The sequence below is a fragment of the Alosa sapidissima genome, chromosome 10 (genome assembly GCF_018492685.1).
Source record: "Alosa sapidissima isolate fAloSap1 chromosome 10, fAloSap1.pri, whole genome shotgun sequence".
Taxonomy (NCBI): domain Eukaryota; kingdom Metazoa; phylum Chordata; class Actinopteri; order Clupeiformes; family Clupeidae; genus Alosa; species Alosa sapidissima.
The window spans coordinates 31,484,618-31,506,913 of record NC_055966.1 but is presented as its reverse complement, the minus strand read 5'-3'; the positions used below and the strand labels follow the sequence as shown (position 1 = coordinate 31,506,913).

At 39.5% G+C, this 22,296-nt stretch overlaps 1 protein-coding gene across 3 annotated transcripts; it reads right to left on the bottom strand.

Moving 5' to 3' along the window:
- Positions 1 to 3,365: 3,365 nt before the first annotated feature.
- Positions 3,366 to 22,059, bottom strand: LOC121720183 (meprin A subunit beta-like). Of its 3 annotated transcripts, XM_042106126.1 has the most exons (16): positions 21,622 to 21,685; positions 21,238 to 21,324; positions 18,113 to 18,174; positions 12,124 to 12,142; positions 11,616 to 11,657; positions 11,469 to 11,500; positions 10,874 to 10,952; positions 10,207 to 10,324; positions 9,944 to 10,122; positions 9,589 to 9,807; positions 9,332 to 9,487; positions 8,779 to 9,003; positions 8,101 to 8,541; positions 7,776 to 7,952; positions 4,993 to 5,098; positions 3,366 to 4,759 (listed from the first exon to the last, which is right to left on the bottom strand). In XM_042106126.1, exons 3-16 carry the CDS (start codon positions 18,146 to 18,148, stop codon positions 4,621 to 4,623), a joined length of 1,968 nt encoding a protein of 655 aa, XP_041962060.1. In that variant the 5' UTR covers positions 18,149 to 18,174; positions 21,238 to 21,324; positions 21,622 to 21,685; the 3' UTR covers positions 3,366 to 4,620. The 3 variants fall into 3 exon arrangements, with proteins under 3 accessions (XP_041962060.1, XP_041962061.1, XP_041962062.1); XM_042106127.1 differs by lacking the exon at positions 12,124 to 12,142 and having other exon boundaries at positions 11,616 to 11,655; positions 21,238 to 22,059; XM_042106128.1 differs by lacking the exons at positions 10,874 to 10,952; positions 11,469 to 11,500; positions 11,616 to 11,657; ... (2 more) ...; positions 21,238 to 21,324; positions 21,622 to 21,685 and having other exon boundaries at positions 9,944 to 10,090; positions 10,207 to 10,319.
- Between the last annotated feature and the right edge of the window lie 237 nt (positions 22,060 to 22,296).

Sequence of the window (22,296 nt, the reverse complement as noted above, 5' to 3'; positions counted from 1 at the left end):
GGCCCCTCTCAGTAGTCGCTGAAAGCAGCCAGCCAGCCAGGTTTGTGGTCTCTGCTGCTGCCGCGAAAATATAAAACCTCGGCAGTCATAATGAAGCGGAGTTATGCGTCCGGAAGCCAGAAGAGAAAGGAAGAGGATGACAAGAAAAAACAAGATAGTGGTAAGTGATAAATTACACTGGATAAAATAGCTCTACTTGTCTTGTACAAATGGTGTAACGTTGCAGCAGGAAGGCTAGCCTAGCAAAAAATGTTTATGTTAACTACCTGCCTGACGGCCCATGCTGCTTGTAACAAACTAGAACAGTTAGCACAACTTTTTTTTTCGAACGGACGGAATATGGTTACATACTGTAATATGTCTAAACATGCTTTAATGAGCTTACACTTTAATGAGCTGAATTTGAGCTTACAGTTCTTTCACCAACCGATGTGTTTTACAAGCTGCCAGATACATGAAGAGAACAAGAGAAACATCCAACGCAATGCCTTGGTAGGCCTAATGTTATTAGGTTGGATTTTGTAGTCACTGCAAATTTAACACCCTCGTTTCTATGAAACTGGAAACAATTGAACCAGGAGACTTTGCCAAATATTTGTAATATTGTAGGCTACGTTACACTGACACCATGTAGGCTAACGTTAACATAATGCTCTGAATTCGCGGCCAACATCAAATCCATAGTTCTAACTATTTGATCACCAAGTCAAAATGTCCTGGTCAACGACAAATAATTCCACTACTTTTTATTGTATAGCTAGACTACTTACCACTTCAACCTGACTTTAGCCTATCTGTTTAAACTGTAACTGTAACAGTTCAACTGTTCAAACTGTAGCCTAAAGTTAACTGTAACAGTTTAACACAAGCAAAACATTGCATGCTCAATTCGCGTGTGAGTTGTTACAGGAACATACAGACACCAATTTTAGGAAAAGGGCTGATGTTGACCGGTCTTCAGCTATTTTGCTACGTTTTACTACACATCCAGAAGAATAAATTTGAGTCTTTTTAGGCTCTGGCTTATTATGGAGCATAATAGGAACAAAGTTATGATCAAAAAAATTATCAGGGAGGAAAATCCGAGGGGGCACGTGCCCCCTTGATTTCAATGGGCATGACGCCACTGGTCATAGGATTTGTTGATATAGTGAAATGTTCTCTTTAATTTAAAATATTTAACTGACTCAGTAACTTAGAGGAGAACTGTGTCAACAATTGATGTCAGGACCATGTTTATTCACATACAGACATCTAACAAATCCATCAGAATAAAATTAAAAGAAAAATATAGACATACCTTAAAACAAAACATAAGAATATCAGAAAAATCTAGATAAACCATACAATAAGACCCAACTAATAATTGTAGATAAAGGTTATCCTATACATTTTACATAGACTCAAACTTTACTGGAATGAGCATGCAAAACTGGCATTACCATTACAAGGCCCTATTTTTGGCGGAAAGTCTATAATTATCACGACGCAAAGCTTAGACTCGAGTTTGTTCGCCATGCCCGTCTCTTTTTTTGAGTAACGCACCAAGGGGTGTGGCAATTAATAACCTAAGGAGGGGTCTGGCGCATTATATAAAAATTGCTATCGTACACTACCTAAAACGCAATACGCCACTGACCAAGAGAAACCTGGTCAGAAATCCATTGCGAGTTGTTTATATTAGAGATGCACCGATTGCAATTTTCTGGGCCGATACCGATTTCCGATTTTGACCTGCAGATACCGATTTTAGCCGATTCGGATTTCATTTTTTCTAACCACTTCACAGCACACACAAAGAGTTAATTTCCATCTTTTCAGTGCATTTGACCGGCATAAAATCGGCATGTGACTGACCGGCCGATCGCCGGTCATGGCCGATCACGTGAAAATCGGCCAATTCCGGTCACCAGCCGATCAATCGGTGCATCTCTAGTTTATATGTTATTTTAAGAGCACATTATCAACAGTGAAGAGCACAACGCACCCTGCTTCTCTCATCCACGAACGGGCACTAGTGCACATCCATGCAAAACATCATAAATTACACGATTACAATGGGAAATATAATTAGAATAAAGATATTACGAAATTCATCTCACAATGAGTAGTTATTCACCATCATTTTGCAAACTGGTAATAATATTAATACATTTTATTTAAAGAGCACCTTTCAGGACACCCAAGGTCGCTTTACAGATAAAACAAATAGAAGAGAGAGAAAAAAAAAAAAAAAAAAAATATATATATATATATATATATATATCAAAAAAGGAGAAAAATATATATATAGTCCATTTAGCCATATCACAGTCCATAGGCTAGTCTGAAGAGATACGTTTTCAGTTCCTTTTTAAACTGGGCAGTGGATTCACACTGCCTGATGTTGTTTGGAAGTGAGTTCCATAGCTTTGGGGCTGTGTGGGAGAACGCTCTCTCTCCCATGGTGCTGAGGTTCATCTTGGGCACCTTGAGCAGACCAGCTGATGAGGATCGCAGTGAGCGGGAAGGGGTGTAGCTCTCTAATAGGTCGGTTATATAATTGGGAGCAAGGTTATGCAGGGCCTTATATGTCAACAGTAAGATCTTAAACTGGACTCTCTGGGTAACTGGTAACCAGTGTAGCTGCAACAGTACAGGTGTTATGTGGCCTGTGGACTTTGTGCCTGTTACTATCCTGGCTACAGAGTTCTGGATTATTTGTAGGTGGGTGGAGTGATTTCTGTGGAATGCCAGAGAAGATGGAATTGCAGTAATCAATGCGGGATGTAACATAGGCGTTTACAAGTACTTCTGCACTCTGCTGACTGAGGGAGGGGCGCAGTCTTGCGATGTTGCGCAGATGGAAAAAGGCGCTGCGAGACACACTGTTAATATGGGCAGTGAATGAAAGTGTGCTGTCTAGTATAACACCAAGACTCTTCACCTTGGTGGAGCCGGCAATGTTGGAGCCATCTATAGATAGGGAGAGTCTGTTTTCCATCTTTGCCAGCATTGTTTTTGAGCCAACAACAAGTAATTCAGTCTTGTTACTGTTCAGTTTCAGGTAGTTGTTAGTCATCCACAGATTTATATCATGCAGACAGGCAGTCATCGCAGCAGGAGAAAGGGAGGCAGTCGGTTTGGTGGACATATAAAGCTGGGTGTCATCAGCATAGCAGTGAAACTGAACACCATGTTGCCTCAGGATATTTCCCAGTGGGAGGAGGTAGATGATGAAGAGCAGGGGCCCCAGAACAGACCCCTGTGGCACTCCCTTTGTGACAGCAGCACTCTCCGACTTGTGGTCCAAAATCTGGACAAGCTGTGTCCTGCCAGAGAGATAGGAGGTGAACCATTGATGAACACTGCCCTGCACTCCAATGCTGGTAAGACGCTCCAGAAGCAGCTGATGGGATATGGTGTCAAAAGCTGCACTCAGGTCAAGGAGGATTAGGATGGAAATGAGTCCAGCATCAGCTGTGCAGAGGAGGTCATTTGTTACCTTCACCAAGGCAGTCTATGTGCTGTGCTTTGGTCGAAATCCAGACTGAAATGGCTCAAACAGATCATTGTCCTTCAAATGATCCTGGAGTTGAGATGCCACCACCCTCTCCATAATTTTTTAAATGAATGGTAAATTGGAGATGGGTCGGTAGTTGTTGAGGTCATCATGGTTCAGCCCAGGTTTTTTCAGGGTTGGTTTGACAATAGCAGTCTTCAATGAAGGAGGGATTTGACCAGTGATGAGCGAGGTGTTAATTATTGATGTTATCATTGAGATGATGGATGGTAGGCACATCTTGACTAGGCTTGTCGGAACAGGGTCCAACTGACAGGTGGAGGAGTTGCACTTGGTGATGAGACCAGAGATGTAACTTTCAGCAGGGAGACTGAATTCACTGAGTGCATTTATAGTAGGTGAGCCCAACTCAATCACGGATAAAAGTGATTAGGCGAGGTGCGAGAGGCAAATTTGAAGCACAGCTGAAGATGCACTGTCACAAGATGTAAGCAGCAACTCGGGATAAATGTTTTTTTATTAAGTCATTCGAACATTATTGGGGTAAGCGTTGCTTTTTCCAGACTATGTTTACGATGGTAACCCATTGTCAGTCAATAGTGAAAGTAATGAACTGTGTATAACTGTTTTGTTGTTGACTGACACCACGGTGAAGTTAGTTTCACTTTGACAATGATTTCAAATAATAGACGAGTGCAAATGCGTGTACAGGCTCTGCTAGGTAAATACCGGATGGGAAAAGGGAATGCCAGATGTCATTCCCCTTGGTTTATGTTAAGCCCAAAACACACGACTAATTAAGAAACTTAGTAACGCCTTGTTGCACCATCCGCCCGACGTTTGATAACAAAAACACTTCCGATGCGAACTGGACATCCCACTAAATTTAAATAAGGTTTTCGCCAGTGACTATGCGTTTTAGACTACGATAATAAGGCCCACAATGTGTTAACCGTTGAAAAAATGCAACTAGCCAATATATTTAGTTTTCATTGAAGGATTTCATTTCAACTGCTTTCCCAGAATACCAGAATCACCATGAGTATGTATGGTGGTGTGCCAACCTCTTAGCATAAACATTTAGAATGTATCAGTAATGCAGACGCCAGCCCTGGTAATCAGTCATTCAACAACAAGTACAAAGTGATGAGCAGGATCAGCGGTGAGCACACCATCTTAGGGGAGAAGCTGCACAAAATGCTGACACAAGAGCTTGGTGTGGTTGTAGTTGGGGTAGCGATAGTTGTAGAGGTGACACTTGGGGGAAAAAAGCAAAAAACGCTGTGAATAGATGTACCCATCAGACAATCGTGAACACTCTAAAGGGTAAATACCAACGCAATCATCATGCAAATTCATTCTGAGATCATCTTGTAGGATTTATTTTGTATTCAGGTCATTCATTGTTTTGCCAATTCCAAGCCCATTTTACTTCACAAAAATAATGCTTCTACTAAGTGACTTCATGAACCGTTGTTTGAAGAGCATACCCTGAACATGCACCATCATCAGCACTCTCTCCAGGAACTGCAGTAAAGTTCTGCTGAGGAATTCTGGCACAGGGCAGAGAGTTGATTGTAAGCAGAGGTCTTAGATCTGAAACCGACAGAGAAAGAGAGAGAGAGAGATTACATCACTAAATTCTAAACTAAAGAATCTGTCAAGTGACTATAACACTGAGGGCGCTATCTTAACAACCTAAAACGGAAGTTTGAAACCGCAACACACAAGTGGCTTTGAGGGCAGATCTTGGGCGCTGTTGCTATTTTAACGGCGGGATAAATGACTGTTGCGCCGAGGCAAATCTAAAATGGGGTGGTCTGAAGTAGCTACATTACTCATGGGTGTGGTTTGGGCGTAACGTGCAATAAACCAATCAGAGCATCATCTCACATTCCCTTTAACAACAGGCATGCTTGTTCCATAGCGGATTGCTATTATGATGGCGGATTTGCCAGCGCAGCCAGGAGCGTTCACAGCGCTATAAGCACTGTTCAGTTGGGAACAGTTTGCTATTGATTTTTCCTCTTGACAAAATGTATTACAGAAATGTGACAAAGACATACTTTCCGATGTTTTGGGATCACTCTCACTGAATCACAAGGTTATGAATGCATGGTGATATTTTTGCAATGTAATCTACATTACCTCACTATAGACAATGTAGATCTTCTGTCAGATAAGCTCTCCTCTCTTGTTCTGCTGCTGGGGCATTTGGGTTAAATGGCATCGGCATGCAGTTCAATATCACGTCACCTTAAGTCCTCTAATATTTCCTAATTTATGTCATCAACACATCCGTGATTAATGGAAATGTGTACGCTAGATTTATACCTATTTTTTCACATCTTAATGGACACCACACTGATTTCCCTCATGTGGTAATATATTTCCTTGTAATTATGTATGGTTTGCAGAAATGGGAACTGCGTCGTATAGATGAAAAGAGCGAGGTGTGCGTTGCGCAGCACAGGCGGCCAAGCAAGGGCTCCTGCAGGTGTAAGCTACGGCTGTACCTTACCATCAGGCAACTCAACAACGAGAAACAGTTTCTAAGTTGACCTAACTTTCCAAATCTGCACAGTATCCCATTAACTGCATGACAGTAGGCTATTTACAATATTTTCTGTAAAGTAGAGTTTGTAAACACGTTATCATCAACTTAATGCACGCACAACTTTTGTTTGAGCAGGACAGAGAATACAATGAATGGACGCAGCAACTACAGAAATTGTAGCCAAGGCTACTTGCTGCTTTCTTTTACTATCTATGGTTGCTGGTTAACAGCACATAATAAGCTGATTTAAGCTAATTCACTTACTCAAGACTTCAAGGCCATCATGGATATAAAATGTTTTTTGAAAACAACGAAAGGATGGAGGGAACATAGCAAAGCTTGGAGTTATTTCAGATGGGCTACAACAAGGTAGGCAAAATTGTGGTGCTTGTCAAAACCTTTGTCAAAAATAATGCTTAGGCTGATGTTAAAGCGCACACGATGTTTAAAGCCATACACAACGGTAAATTGGAACAAAACTAAAGGTAACTTTAGCCTTTATAGGGCTGTATAAAGTTGTCCAAATGAAAAGGTCGTAATTAGTCGTTGTTGATGTAAAGATATTGCATTTAGATGTTACAAAAAAAGATGGTTCCTGGTCTGTGGCAGAATTGTTTTCTGAAACTGCAAAATATCAACAGGGAACATTTGCGCCGGAACACGCCCCCTCTTTTCGCGGAACTGCCCCCGTGGGTGCAATTGAATTTCCTAATTTACGGACATTTACCTGTGGAGGGAAAATTCCACTATGCGCTGACTGCAAAATAGGAAAGACAAAAGCACGAGTATACAAAGTCTGGAGTGCAAGATAGAGCCCTGAGTGGCAAACAGGCGTAGACAGCGTAAATACCATCTTTTTCCGTCCGCAGAAAGTGCATGCTGTGCCATGCCCTAATACGTGGAATTTAGTCAACTGATGACAACATTTACATTTACTCATTTAGCAGACGCTTTTATCCAAAGCGTCTATTATATTACAAGGGCCATTATCCCCACAGCAACTTTGGGTTAAGTGGTGGAATCCAGGAATTGAACCCACAACTTTTCAGGCTACTGCATGCTAGCCCAGCTCCTTAGCCAGTATGCTACCAGTGCCCCAAATTAAAGGTGTCTAATGTGATTTCAGTTGTTTTGCTACTGGGCTCCCCCTACAGTTGCGGAGTATTTATATTTTACACAATTGACGTAAGTACCACTCATGCTCACAACCTCATGCTACATGTGGATTTGTTTACAAACCGGCTAAGAAGAATATAACACGATTTTGTAGAAATAGTCTATTGCAAAATTTCTGTAAAGCAATTTCTGTATTCTCCGGGTCAGGAGGGAACAAGTTGCAAGGCTGTTTCTCTGTAGATGAGGAAGATAGGGCTGCGAAATGCACGCACTTCTCCCTATTACAAGTTATTTAACCATCAAAACTTGCCTTTTAAATTGTGTTCGTCTATATCATGCCATGAAGAAGGCACAAATAAAATGTGAAGCAGGCGCTATTCTCTTAGTAGGCTACATCAGCTCCTGAATGTATTAATTGAACATTACATGAAGGCATGTAAGATTTTGCATGTGAGAGTCACTGCACTCAAGCAAATTAACAATTTTTACATTTACCACCATTGGAAGAAGTGTGGTCTGCACACTGCAACTGCTCCAAAAATATAAACTTTACATTTACCCCCATTCTCATCATGCAATAAGTGGTTTAGAAAGGGACACCTTGCATGGTGAAGGAGAAGATGGCATCGCCTCCTTTCAGGAAGTCTCTCTTCCGAAGGTCTTCCATGGTCATGAAAATTCGTATTCCATAAAGATTGGAAGCAAAAAAGGTCTCACCGCCCTCTTCGAATAGAGATCCAACCTCTCGAGGGTTTCCCCAATAGAAATCCCCATTATCTGTATTTAACATAAACAAACAAAGCCACATATTGGTTTAGGCAATGATGGGGAATTTGCATGCTGTTACATTTTCAAGAGAAATCAAAAAAAAAAAAAGAAAAGAAACATCTCAGTAGTATCGTGGCTATAAGCACATTATACTCACTGTTCATCACTGTTGGGTCTGTGGTTAAGCTCCTCTGCTGGGACATGCGCAGCTGCATGTGAGGATTCTGGTCCAGCATCAGAAACGTAATCTGCCTCCACGCCAGTGGCCACTCCAGTTTGTCATCATAGTCTCCAGACACAAGCCGTATAAACAGGCTTATAGCTCTTGGACTCCGCACGAGAATGATCTGAAAGCCATAGCTGTCTGTTGAGTAGTACCTTGGGCTGAAAAGAAAGGTCTGATTGTTGTTCAAAAACTCTTCAAAGTTACTGATCTGCCATGTTTCATGGGGGCATTCAGTCTCTGACAGGTTGATGTCGTCCACAGAGAAGCCACCGATGGACTCGCCTGTTCCTTTGTAGGCCTCAAACTCCACCTGGAAGGTCTTAGAAGCATTCAGGGGAACATGGTGGAGCTGCCAATTATCCGCCGGAGAACCTAAGGAAAACAAGCAAGTAGGTAGTTGAGGAAGTTGACCAATTGTCTCTAGGCATGTTCTTGGATTAAAAGTTATCTTTCAGAAGTAAATCTCAGAAGTAAATAAAAAATGAAAGTAAATCTTTCAGAATTCCCTTATTTTCCCCCTATCATTCCCAAAATTCTGAATCATTCATCAGTCACAAAAACCTGTATTATCTGAATCAGATTTAAGTGAGATTCCACTGCCGACATTACCTGTGATCTGACCCATGAGTCTGTGTGTTCCTTCTGCGTCCTCCGCGCTGTCAAACTCTCTGATATAGATGTTGAGCAGGTCCGTTTTACTCCCGCTGTAGTAGTAGTAGAACTGAAGGCACTGGACCTGGCATGATCTACCAGGAGTCATCCTCCTAGTGCTCAGTCTGGCTGAATCCCCTTTTTCCCCTGTCATGGTGCTGAAGTGCATGAAGAAGTCGTTACCTAATTAAAAATAATAATAATAATAATAAAGAAATGATGGGTTATATTGGGTGTGGTGGAGCAGTGGTAATGTCACCGTCTGACAATCTGATCTGGGTTCAACTCCCACCGTTGCAAGTCTGTGTTGCTTTTTATAGAAGCTTCTGCTAAATATCGGTCTACTTTAACTTTATCTTTCATGAGGTGTTAGTTTAAAAATATTGTCATGCATACATAGAATAGAATGGAAAACTATTTATTTAAAATAGTATTTTGCATGTGTTTGTTTGTTTGTTTGTTTATAAATAATTAACAGTTCTACCCTGAAAGGAAAAAATTAACTTTCTACCCTTAGAGGAAGTGCCCAGGTAGGTGCGGTCAGAGCGGGGTCCTCCGTCAGCTCGTCTCACTCTCTCCCATCGAACTGAACTCTTGGAGCAGACGCTCATTCCACACATGCTGTCATCATCGAAGCTGCAGTGGTCCAGGAAGGAGACAGATGCTTCTGAGATAAAAAAACAAAAAAACAATGCAACTTCATATACATGAATTGGTGTTGCTGTAAATCAATTGTTGCTGATTTATTTGTCAGATAATGGCACTCACTGCAGTGATAAAGCCTGTTGAGTTCCAGTGTGTCTGTTGAGCTCATTTCTATACTTTTGCCAATCACATCTTGAAACTCTGGTTGCTTTGTGATGATGGTGAATCCGTTTCCATTAGTCAAGGCATCTGCACTATAGTGCATGACAGATGTGTAGTCATATGAAGTACTGAGAAGGCTAGAGGAATCCTCACTGACTTTATTGAAATTGTGCTCAAACCCTTGGGGAAAAGACACAAAAAACATCAAGAATCCATTTCATATTTTCTTTTCTCTGGGTGTACTATAAAAGATTTATCTCAATATTAGCATTTTGAAATCTAAACTATGCAGCAGTTGTTCAGCAAGGTCGTGAACCTTCTTTGACGTTCTCCCAGATTATTGTGACATGGTCATCTCTATCGTATCTGGACTGCTCATGATGGAAGCCCAGGGCATGAAGAAGCTCATGTTCCACAATATGAACTACTGCACAGCCATGCCCAATGGAAACAGTCTGTCCTCCTGGAGAAACTTTACCCACATTAGAGTAACACCTAAAAGGCACACCAAATGTATTCATTTCCCCAAGCCAAATGAAAGAGCATTGCATACAGGGAATCCCTTAAAGAAGACCTCACCCTCCAAATTTCTGGAGTTTGATGAAGTAATCCTCATTTTGCCATGGGGTAAAGTTGATGCACGATTTCAGACCAAACTGTTCAAAGGCCCTCAGAATGATGCCTTTGGAATGTAAATCTGTGAAAAAAACAGTATAAGGTACAAGTTGAGCTTGTTGTCATCAGAAAATTAAGGTCTATCTGACTTTTGAGAGAAAAATAATCAAAGAACCTCTATTCACTGAAATATATTTTCATGATTTAATTTTATATTATCTTAAAAATAAAATAATGATATTATTTTGCACCAAATCATACTCTTTTATATTAGTTGATGGAAAAAGTCAGATATACTTGTCAACTTGCAGGTAAAGTGTTGTGGTTTAATTGCTTACTTAAAGGTGTCAGCGTAGGAAGTCGCGTTTGTTTATGTAATGTTTATTGTTATTATTTATGTATTATCCTTTTGTCAAAAAACAGGTTTTTTACAGTGTGCTCACGGATCATGAGGAGATGATTACTGAATGTGACAAAAAATGCTATGCTATGCTATAAAATTGCGTACAATCACTGACTGCAACTTTCAGGAACAGTAGTTTCATTAAACGCACAGGCAAACTTGCCAAATTCGAACCACTGGATTAATTAATAACTTCTTGTTTCAGATGTCCACTGGCTTTGTACTCACCAAGAGTATCTCCCAGCAGATAGGGGACAGAGCTGGCCCATCTGGTGTCCTCCCTCAAAATAGAGCTCCTCGAATTGCTCTGCGCACAAATTCCAGTAAATCCAGTATTATTATTTTATCTGTATTTATTAGTTTGTTTGTTTGTTTGTTTATTTTATTTATGTATGTATTCTTAAATTTAACTTTATTCTTAACTTTAAATTTAAAGTTAATGTTGTGCTTAGGCAATATCTGTATAAAGTTTTCTCGAATGAAATTGCAGGAATTTTGCACACATAATTTCAGAAGACACCCATATGTAAACAGGATAGGAGGACAAGTACAGGACAAGTTTGCTATGAATCGGAAATATGCCTAAACATGTCAGTGACCAGATGTAAAAAGGCTAAATTGCCCTCATGACATGTAAAATTTGTGAGTAGTCTGTCTGAGTCAATGTAATTTATCAATGTCCGAGGCAGGGAGTAGGCCTACTATACAATCTATAGATCAGGACAGAGGAAAGGGTGACCATGGAAGGGCTTAACTACAATGTATAAGTTTGTATGAAATTGACTGAAATGAACACACTGAAAACAGTGAAAATATTACATACCTCCACTATGTCTCCATCAAACAGATTCAATCCTAAATGACAATAAAAATGGTACTTTATATAACACAGTTTAGTTCTTAGTTAGTTTTACATTTTGATGTGTTATCACTGATTTGAATATGACCAAAACAAATGCACTTGACCTACCTTCATTGATTTCAGTAATGCTGTGAATTTCATCTTCGAACTCTTGGAACAATGGAAGTTACACAACAATTGAAAAAATGAATGGCATCGCAGTTGTCATGCAACAACATCAATTTCTGTTAATACTGTATGTATGATAATATGACAATTTAGCTGGGTCCATTGCATTTCTTTATAGAAAAAAATATTGACTTTTGAAATGCCCACTATTGCTTTTACTATTCTACTCCATAACAATTATATATCTATAAACTCTATTTTGATCTAGGTATATTATATTATATTTAGACTAAAACCAACTAGTTAACTAACCAAGAATAAATAACCCATTGAATAACAATAAGAAATTGTTTGGAAAAGACTTAATAAATGTGCAATGGTGCTTAATACAGACCGTGTTGAGCACTAATACATACACATAGCATTATTGGTTAACATGTGTTCTCTAAACTAAAGTGCTGCCATTCAGTTTTAGATTTTAATTCAGATTAAAAGCAAAACCACTCACCTTTTAACTCAGGAGCTGGCTGACATTGAGATAACAGGATTTCAATGTTATTTCAGATATGGACAAAAATTTAAATTATATTATATATGCATGGTTAAACATACAGTATATGATTGAGCAAACAACAACCTGAAATAGCTACATATGATTAAACATATGTATACGTCTTAGCTGTCCTATACCATAATTTCCCCTTCATGTTGAACTATTAGCCGAGCTATGAGGTTAATACACGGGGACAGTTAATATGGTATTAATATAGTTTTTTTAACTTGCATAAAACACTGTCCTGCGGTTTATACACAAACATTACTGTAAGACCTCAGCTTTGCTGGTGGATCTGAAGATGAGTCTCTGGTGTGTATTTATCAGGTAGGGAAGGAGAATTGTATCTGCAATTAGACCTAATTTTATTTTTACATGCACAATTGCATGTAATCCTGCTGGAAAATTATTTATGTCCAACTCTCTGTTTTCCATGATCCATAATGAAGACTGACCTGAGACTACATTGTTCTTAAAACCACATTTTGACACAGAGTCTGGTGAAACATTAGGAAAACCGGTAACACTTTACTTGACGGGTGAGTTCATAACACATTCATAGCAGCTGTCATAAACTGCACATAAAGCATTCATGACTGTTTCATGAGACATGACTCAACATTCATACCAAACCTTTCATGAATGTGGAAGACAAAACGACGAGAGCTTGTCAAAATAAAAGTCCAAAGTCGCAAAACAGCATTGCTGTTTTTGGTCCAAACCTCTTACCTGATCATGTCACATCTGAGTCAATGGGCTACTCCAGTGCCAAAAAGACAGAACATGGTCAAGCAAATAATTTATTTGTTTTATGATAACCTTTGCAGATGATTTCTCATATTTTGCTACTGGGAGCGTCCAACCGTTCCAGGTTACACAAATACGGGTCAGCTGAATGTAGGCTAGTTTACCTCCCAGTGTTAAACTCGGTGATTACAAATACTTCACAACTTGTATTGTAAAGTGACATTCGATGTAGACTTCATAAGATATTCATGAAATATTTACAAAGATACACAAATTCGATGTTGGACTTTTATTTTGACAAGTTGTCGTAGTTCTGTCTTCCACATTCATGAAAGGTTTGGTATGAATGTTGAGTCATGTCTCATGAAACAGTCATGAATGCTTTATGTGCAGTTTATTACAGCTGCTATGAATGTGCTATGAACTCACCCGTCAAGTAAAGTGTTACCGGAAAACCTCTAAATTGAAATGAATACATTGTTTGACACCATAATACTTCCACATCTTTACTACAGAGAGACTGGGATGCTCTTTTTTATCCCCATCATTGTTCCAGTTCACCTAATTGGTTATGAAATGTTCCTCCTTTTGTTGTCTTTATCATTACACGACTTTTCCAGCCTTTTGTTGTCCCCATCCCAACTTTTTCGAGACATGTCGCTGTCGATCTTCTGTGTTTTGGGACTTCTTCCGTTAAGTTTACTGATCTGTGTTTTGGATCCTCCTTGGCCTACTGTTTCCAGTGGAACTACTGTTTGATACTGGCCTGGGTTTGACAACCCATTTCCTGGTTTTCCTTTGAAATAAAACTATCTTGTTTGAACTCTACCTCCCTGTCCTGAGTCTGTGGGCCGTGACAATAGCACAGCATGCAAAACTAATTTAACAAAGTTGGACAGAATTCCGTTTGGAGCATTAAGAATGGCCATAGGTGCTATCAAAACAACTCCAAGTGCTATTCTGGTAGAGACAGAGGAAGCCCAAAATACATTAAGCTGGCTTTAACATACAGTATAGGGTACGACTGATGGGGGATAGTAATAATCCAGCAGCATCAGTACTGAATGATTGTTGGGAGTATCAAACAAAGGCTAAAGGGTTTGGATGGAACATAAATAAATTAGCAGAGCAGTATGGTATTAAAGATTTAGAATAAAGTCCTGCAATAGCTCTGAGTGAAGTCCCTCCCTGGAAGCTACCAATTCCAGAGGTTAATATAGAAATATTGAAAGAAAAGAGGGAATGCCCTGATCAGAGTTTTGCAAATTATAGTGAAATATATCTATCCTCTTCATTTTATGGTTTTATTACATTTTTCATGATCAAAAGACCAAAATGGTCATTGTGGAATAGGAATTTACATTCCTGAATTTAAAAAAGGACAGATTGAATAATCACCTCTCAGTATACGCAATAGAAATGACTGGCATAATCACAGCCAAACGGCCTCAGAAAAACATCTCAAATGAGTCAGGTCTCAGAAAAAACGCTGTCAGAAAAAGTGGAGTCAGGTCTCAGAAAAAATGCTGTCAGAAAAAGTGGAGTCAGGTCTCAGAAAAAACGCTGTCAGAAAAAAAATGCTGTCAGAAAAAGTGGGGAACTTCCTGGACTCGTCTGAGGCTGGTCTGAGGTCTCTAAATGACTTAACCCCTACTGTCTCAGGGCGTTCTCGGGATGGCTGTTCCGGTCTGTGTTGTTCCGAGTCAGGTCTCAGAAAAAACGCTGTCAGAAAAAAAATGCTGTCAGATCTCAGAAAAAACGCTGTCAGAAAAAAAACAGAGTCAGATGAAAAGTTATCAGTCAGGTATCAGACATCAGATGAAAATGAGTCGGGTCTCAGGAAAACCGCTGTCAGAAAAAGTGGAGTCAGACGAAAACGTCTCAAATGAAATTTGATCAGAAGCTGAAAAATATCACGCATCATCGCGACATGACACATCATCAAAATGCGACCGCCATACAACGTAGCCTCATGCTTACTAGCCAGTAGCCATAGTGTGAGAGTGCTGGGAAAGAAGAAGACGACGGATACAGAACGGTGAGTTTAATATTATGCTTAATACATGTATTCTGTCACTGCATGTTATATTTGGTGCTTGGTTAGATGTAGAAATTATAAGTCAAGGTAGAAAGTCATCCAATGGTATACACATTGTAGGAAATCGATGTATGTAACTTAGCTAACCTCACTTCGCTAGTAACATTAGCAGCTGCTGTAAGGCACATACCGGAGTATGCTACGTACTACATACAGCAAAATAATTAGTTTTTCGTAGGACTACGGTACGTTCAATGAGCTAGGGAAAAGTGGGTTAAACATTTTTCCACCACAAAAGTTCAGAACGACACCTGGACCATTATTTCTTACTTTTGCTAACCGTTTCCCAGTTGTACACTACCTACCAGTAAGAAACCTGCAATCATCACTGGGAATGTTCCCATTATTCCCAGACACCCATAAAGACAAATGTGCTATGCCATGATGTAATGCCATATAATACCATTATAATAATACCATTACATGAAATAGCAGGTAGTAACAACATGGCACATTTCTCTAAATAAGTTAAGATAACATCTCATCAAATTAATTCAACAACGCTGCAGTTATTGTCCCCTGGGGATTGCATTTCAAGTACCTGTCTATCTTGATGTCTGTCTATTTTGCACAACATGTGAATTACGAATAATAATAAAAAGGTTCTACCTAATGTGACTATTTTTTCCATGAACTGTAAAAGAAAACACGTTTTTTCCCGCTGTATTCTCCATAAAGAGTAAAGTAAATTATGTACTTATTTCCAGAATTGACGTTACTTCCTGGACTCGTCTGAGGCTGGTCTGAGGTCTCTAAATGACTTAACCCCTACTGTCTCAGCGCGTTCTCGGGATGGCTGTTCCGGTCTGTGTGGTGATCTTCCGGGTGGCAGCCGGTTTTGGGATTCTCTCGCATACTGGAAGGCTCAATATTGATTGCTCGGCGTGGCGTCTGTTTGTGTTGAGGGCTGTTTGCGTTTAAGGGCTTTGTGCCCCTGAGTTGTGTCCTGATCATCGTGACTGCAGACCCTCCGGTGGGCTGACGAGTGTCTACCTCACATTGTTTGTCGCCATCCTTTGCTTGTTGCTGTTTTGCCTCTGTTTATCTTTCCTCATTGATTTACCTGTCTGTTGTCATTGTATCTTGTGATTTATTTGGTTAAGTGTAAAAGTCTTTCGTTTTCATGTTCTTTTGGCTTTATGTCATTTCTTTTGCATGATTTTGGGAAGCTTTAAGTAGGCACATACTGTATGCAGGCATAGTTAGGCCTGCCCGCTGTGTAATTCTACAGCCTAATCTAGGCCTCCTATTGATGCTGGGCTTCTCAATGCAGTTGTGTCTGTCTGTTGTCTATTTGAATTTGTCGTTTGGATGGCCATCCACTCCCTTATTGTGTGAATGTCTGGTATGTCTTTGATTTAGTTTCTATTTGTATTCATTGTAACAGGACCATTCAGTCAGCTCTATAAGGGTCAGCCTGTGTCATCCGGGCCTACTGGTGTGATTACTGTTGTTGTCTGTACTTTTCGTTGTCTGTTGTGGTTTGTTTTGCAGGAGTGGGGGGTGCTGCAAGGGAGGCTGGTCACCTGGTGTTGGTGGGAGTCTTTAGCTTGTAGTGCATGTGTGGGTTCACTGTGTGTGTTTCCAGTACTGTTCACCTGTGTGGGTTGCGGTGGTTGCTGTCTCCTATATCCACGTGTGATCCTAACATTCCTCTCTTCAGGATAGCCTGCCCCCCTTCCTCCTGTCTAATTAATTGTCTTGTCTCATGTTTTGTTACCTTCCCACTCTATGGGGCACAAAGTTGTACATTTTTAATAATAAATTAATATTTTCTTAGTCTTGTGTTTAGGCCTGTCGCGATATTCAATAAATCAATTAATCGCATGATAATTAAAATTAGCTCGATAATTTTTCTGGCCGCGATAAATGCCATTTGCATGCTTGTTTGTTTTCCTCGTCTCTCTCTCTCCCTCTCTCTCGGGTCCTTAGAGTAACGATGAGTGAACCCTCATGTCAGTCACTTGTCAGTCGCATGGTGTGTGGGGAGGCAGGACTACTCGCGTAGCCTACCACAGAGTGCAGCTAAAGAGCCGCGTGAGAAGTATTGACCTCTCCAGAATAAGTCCCGCCTCCGTAACTTCCGTATCCATCCAACTTCCGGGCGTGGATTGTCTATGGGAAATAACATGGCGTTTCGAAATATCATACCGGTAAAACATCTGTAGGTAGCGAAGTTGAAAAAGCTGGTGGGCAGATTGGCCTACACACTTCTGCCATCTAGTTTCCACTGGATTTTTTTATTGTCGGTGCCGTTTAAGTAGTATACTATAGACTATACTACTTAAACAACACCGAAAATCAAAAAATCCAGTGGAAACTAGATGGCAGAAGTGTGTAGGCCAATCTGCCCAGCAGCTTTTTCTACTTTGTCACCTACAGAGTTTGACAGGTACGATCTTTCAAAACGCCATGTTATTTCCATAGACATTTGACTACCGAAGGTTGGATGGATACGGAAGTTAGGAGGCGGGACTTATTCTGGAGAGGTCTATACCGGTAGGCACTAGGCAGAGAGAAAGCTAGTTGCGAGTTCGAGTAGGCTACGCCTAATAAAGACAAAAAAGATGGAATTGGTTTCTAAGCCAAACGCGACAGCTGCAGTGTGGGAGCATTTCGGATTTAAACCGAATGCCCGTGGTGAACCACTGAACGTGTGCGAGTCGGTGTGTCGCATTTGTTGGAAAACAGTCACAATTAAAAGCGGCAACACAACAAACATGCATATGCATCTAAAACACAATCATCCGCTGCAGTTTTCCCAGTTGGGGGGAAAAAAACACAACAAGTGGGCCGTCTTCCTCTTCCCGAGGAAAATTCTCAGAACGACAATATTATCGCTTATCGCAATACTCTCTGAGACAATTTATCGTCCAGCAAAATTTGTTATCGTGACAGGCCTACTTGTGTTACAGCTCTTTCCTTCCAGTCTAGGTTCCTCTTAATTTGTTCCCCATCCTCTGTGCTTAAATAAAAACATTTCATTTTGTGGAACTCTGTCTCCGTTAATTATCATCTTACCTCCATGATGTCACCATCAAGTAGGCTAGATTTAAATCTGTAAAGATATTATTTTAATAGATAATTTTCCAAATTTACCATAAAAAAATGCAACTTTCCTTTATTGATTTCCATTATGTCCAGCTCTTGGTCTTCAGTGTCTACAGAAAGAACATATTTCAAGTAAAATGTTAATTAGAAGAATGGTCAGTGGAATGAATGTTGCATATCATTAATATAGGGATTGTAAGGCCAGGATTTTGGGCTAAAGCAGCCAAATGGTCACCCTCCGTCTCAAACAAAGGACTTTCCTTCAGTACACAGAGTGCCAGGCCTACCTAATTATCACTGTGAAAACCAAACTGGTTTTATGGCCACTTCTGAAATCTCTGTAAATGTATGTTGTGAATATAACACATTCATGTTTACACAATCATGTTTCATGTTTAATTAATATTTGTAATGTGGGCAACAGTTTGATAATGGTTTCATTGCAATCTAATGTATCTGTGCATAGTTGTAGACCAAGAACTACACTATAGTCTTTAGGTGTGAGATTCACAGATTCACAAACCTCACACCTACACCTATCCACCAGCTATCCAGTTATCTGCAGGCAAATTAGGAGTCATGCATAATTATTCAAATGATCTTTGAGATAAAGCAGGATTGATCAGGATTGATAAACTTGCTTCCTCTTGATTCCTATTGCGGCTGGGGGGAGGTCACTGATCCCCCCCCTCTCTCTCTCCCCCCCCCCTCTCTCTCTCTTTCCTTATCTTTCTCCCTTTCCCCTTCTCTCTCCTTACTTTTGGTTTTGGTCTGTATTTTACTGATGTTTGATTAATTGTTTTATCTGGTGTATTTGACATTCTAACTTGTTAACTTGTTTAGTTCACATTTAAGTTTGTTGCTTGGTTTAGCTTGTTCATTTGTTCCTTTGTTACAGTATGTTTACCTACCTGAGTTTTACTTTACATTCAAATTAAGTGATATTGGTCGCATTTACCTTTATGGTTTACTGGTTAAAAATAAATTGTTAATTCACCCACCAATTATATATATCTCTTCTCGTATGCATGCCAATACTCTGCTAGTTGATAATCTACTTGGTAGAAATTCAAAATGAAGTTGTTAATTTTATGGAGTCAGATTAATCGTGCTTTCTCGTAATATTACCATTGCTTCACCAGTCTGTTCTATTGTTCATACACGTGTAAACCTTGGACGGCCATTGCAATTCTCATCGGCGAGAAGCACATTGTGCCCTCCCTTAAAGGATTGTCATATAAAAGAAACTGCAATACCAGCAGGTCATATTCATATTGCACATACTTTTCTAACCTGATCATGAGGAAAATGCATCTTAGATGAAATATTATAAAAACACCTTTTGAATTTTGAAGACCTTAACTTACCTTTGTGTTCTGTTAGTGGCTGAAAGCAAAAAGAAAATTGTGATTAATTTAATTTAATTTACAGTAATTTCCTGTGTATTAGCCGCATTGTATAAGCCGCAGTACAGTGTTTTGCAGGTTAAAAGAAACAATCCCATATTAACTGCCCCCGGGTATTAACCTCATAGCTGAAGACATTTTGCAAAATCAATGTACTGTAAGCCACGGCTAATAGCTGGGAAATTACGGTACTTGTTCATATGCTAAATAAAAGAGACAAAAAAAGACTTCTAAGAGTTAAACACACGTACCATTGTCATAACTGCTGGGCCACCTACAGTCATTATGAGGCAGATGTACATATACATCTTCCTGGATAAACAAATTTAAACAATACAATCCATTTCATGTTGTTACACACTGCCTGAAATTGATTGACAAATCACTGATCATGTTTTTTTTTTTCATTTACCTTTTAGTCGAATAACAAATCACTTTGAAATAGATGTCTGATAAAGAGATGTCTGACTGGAACTTGGAATGGTCTGGTGAAGTTATGAATGAGGCTCACCCATGCCATCCTGTGGAAACCTGTAAGCTCCGATGTGCTTGCAAAGATCCTCTTTCCATTTTTTGCAGTCCAGAATTTGCATAGACCACACCGTAAAAATTGATTTTGCCATTGTGGCAAGCGGTGGTTGGGTATAGGGTTGTAAGGGAGGGCACAATGCGCTTCTCACTGATGAGAATTGCATTGGCCGTCTAAGGTTTACACGTGTATGAACAATTGAACAGACTGGTATGGTAATATTATGAGAAACCACGATTAATCTGACTCCATAAATTAAGAACTTGATTTTTAATAATTACCAAGTAGATTACCAACTATATGAGTATTGGCATGGCATACAAGAAGAGAGATATGTAATTTGTGGGTGAATTAACAATTTATTTAACCAGTACACCATACAGTAAAGGTAAATGTGACCAATATCACTGAATGTAAAGTAAAACTCAGGTAGGTAAACATACTGTAACAAAGGAACAAAGTAAGCTTAACCAAACAACAAACTTAAATGTAAACTTAACAAGTTAACAAGTTAGAATGTCAAATACACCAGATAAAACAATTAATCAAACATAAAGTAGAATACAGACCAAACCCAAAAGTAAGGAGAGACAAAGGGAAAGAAAGATAAGGAGAGAGAGAGACAGTATGAATCAAGAGGAAGCAAGCTTATCTCCAAGAGCAGTCCTGCTTTATCCCAAAGATCAAAGAATATGCCTGACTCTCACAACTTGTCTGCAGATCATTGGATAGCTGGTGGATAGGGTGTGAGATTTGTGAATCTCACACCTAAAGACTAATAGTGTAATTATAAAGAAGCTTGCACACTGCTCCAACAAACACCAACAAACTCCAACATTCTAAAGTTGGCAGCTGTTGGAAATTGTCACACTGTGGTGTCTTCCATTGACCCCTTTAATTTTGGCATCACTTTGACATCACATAACATTACATCTGAAGCATTTTAAGCCTTTATATGACCCTTTTCTATCTTCAGAGAATACCAACATTGTGTGACTGATATAACCTCGTGTCTCACTTTACGACTCCGTAGTAAACATTTCTAACTAATGCTAAATATTGTCATGAGCATGCGACTTTGCGTTGCACAGGAGAGAAGTAGGCCTAACCGTATTATCCGGATAAGAAAGTCAATGGCAGTCCTAAGGGAAAGTCTATGGTAATATATTTTGTGAAGCATTGGGGGGAATAAACTATTCAGTGTTGTTTTGTTTGGTTGACTCTACATGATAACAAACCTGTGTTTCAGTCCGTTGCTTAACGGCTGACTGACACCAAGGATGCGCGACACCTTCTAGACCATCGTTTCCCAACCTTGGGGTCGTCTGAAATTCAATTGGGGTCGGCTAAGATACTGGGTATCTTACAAATGACCAGTACATGACATACAAATTATACATACATTAATATACAAAATATTAAAAACCCCATGGTATCCAAGTTAAGAAAAAAAATCTGGTCCTTCGTTACAATCAAGCTAAAACATAAACAGCCTGTATGAGATCTTTGATGGCCTTAATCATGCTTGATCAACGTTCAAACAAAGTAGCAAAACAACCAGGTAGCAAAGTTAGCCAAATATATGAATAAATTGCTAGAACATTTGTGGAAAATTAAAGTACCGATATCGACTGGATGATACAGCAAAGATGCACAACATGTAAGGGATAATGTATAGAATGCCAGTCATTATTGGGAAAATAAGTCCCAACAGGGTGTACTGGACCCCGATGCGCCAGCGGCAATGTTTTGTGACATCACAATAGGGTCACCTGCCAAAAAAGATTAGGAACCACTGTCTGTTCAAATTGGCTTCACTTATGTCTAAGTCCTATGGAGTGGCTCTGTCCATTTATTTTACTGTCAATGGTTTGAAGCTTAAAAGCTACCCAGGAAGCTAACAAAGCGAACACAGCTACACAGTGAACTGTCTGGGCATGAAAGAAAGGATACTGTACATTTGGATACAATGAGGAAGTCTCTGCTAATGTGAAGAACTGATCAATGGTAGCGTTATATCCTCCACAGAAGTTTCTTTGTGAGTCATAAATCTCTATCTTTATTAAATCCTTTAATCTTCTCACTCAGTTCTCTAGTCAACTCATGACTGAGCAGATTCTGCATGATTATTTTCTTGCTTTTTCTTCTTTTGTTTTTTTGTGATTAATATTTTGTTTGTTTTGTCTATGTCTTTAAAAACTGAGATGCACAATGACCACATGAAAAGTTCACCTTGATCTTGACCTTAAATACTTTTCCATTGTACTCTGACAGAATTAATTTTACATATTGCATAC

Coding starts and splice junctions, on each gene's coding strand:
- LOC121720183 (XM_042106126.1), bottom strand. CDS start 18,148: ATGGAAATCAATAAAGGAAAGTTGCATTTTTTTATG. Junction 7,953..8,100: donor AGACCCAACAGTGATGAACA/GTGAGTATAATG, acceptor TGTTAAATACAG/ATAATGGGGATTTCTATTGG. Junction 4,760..4,992: donor GATGATGGTGCATGTTCAGG/GTATGCTCTTCA, acceptor TTTTCCCCCAAG/TGTCACCTCTACAACTATCG.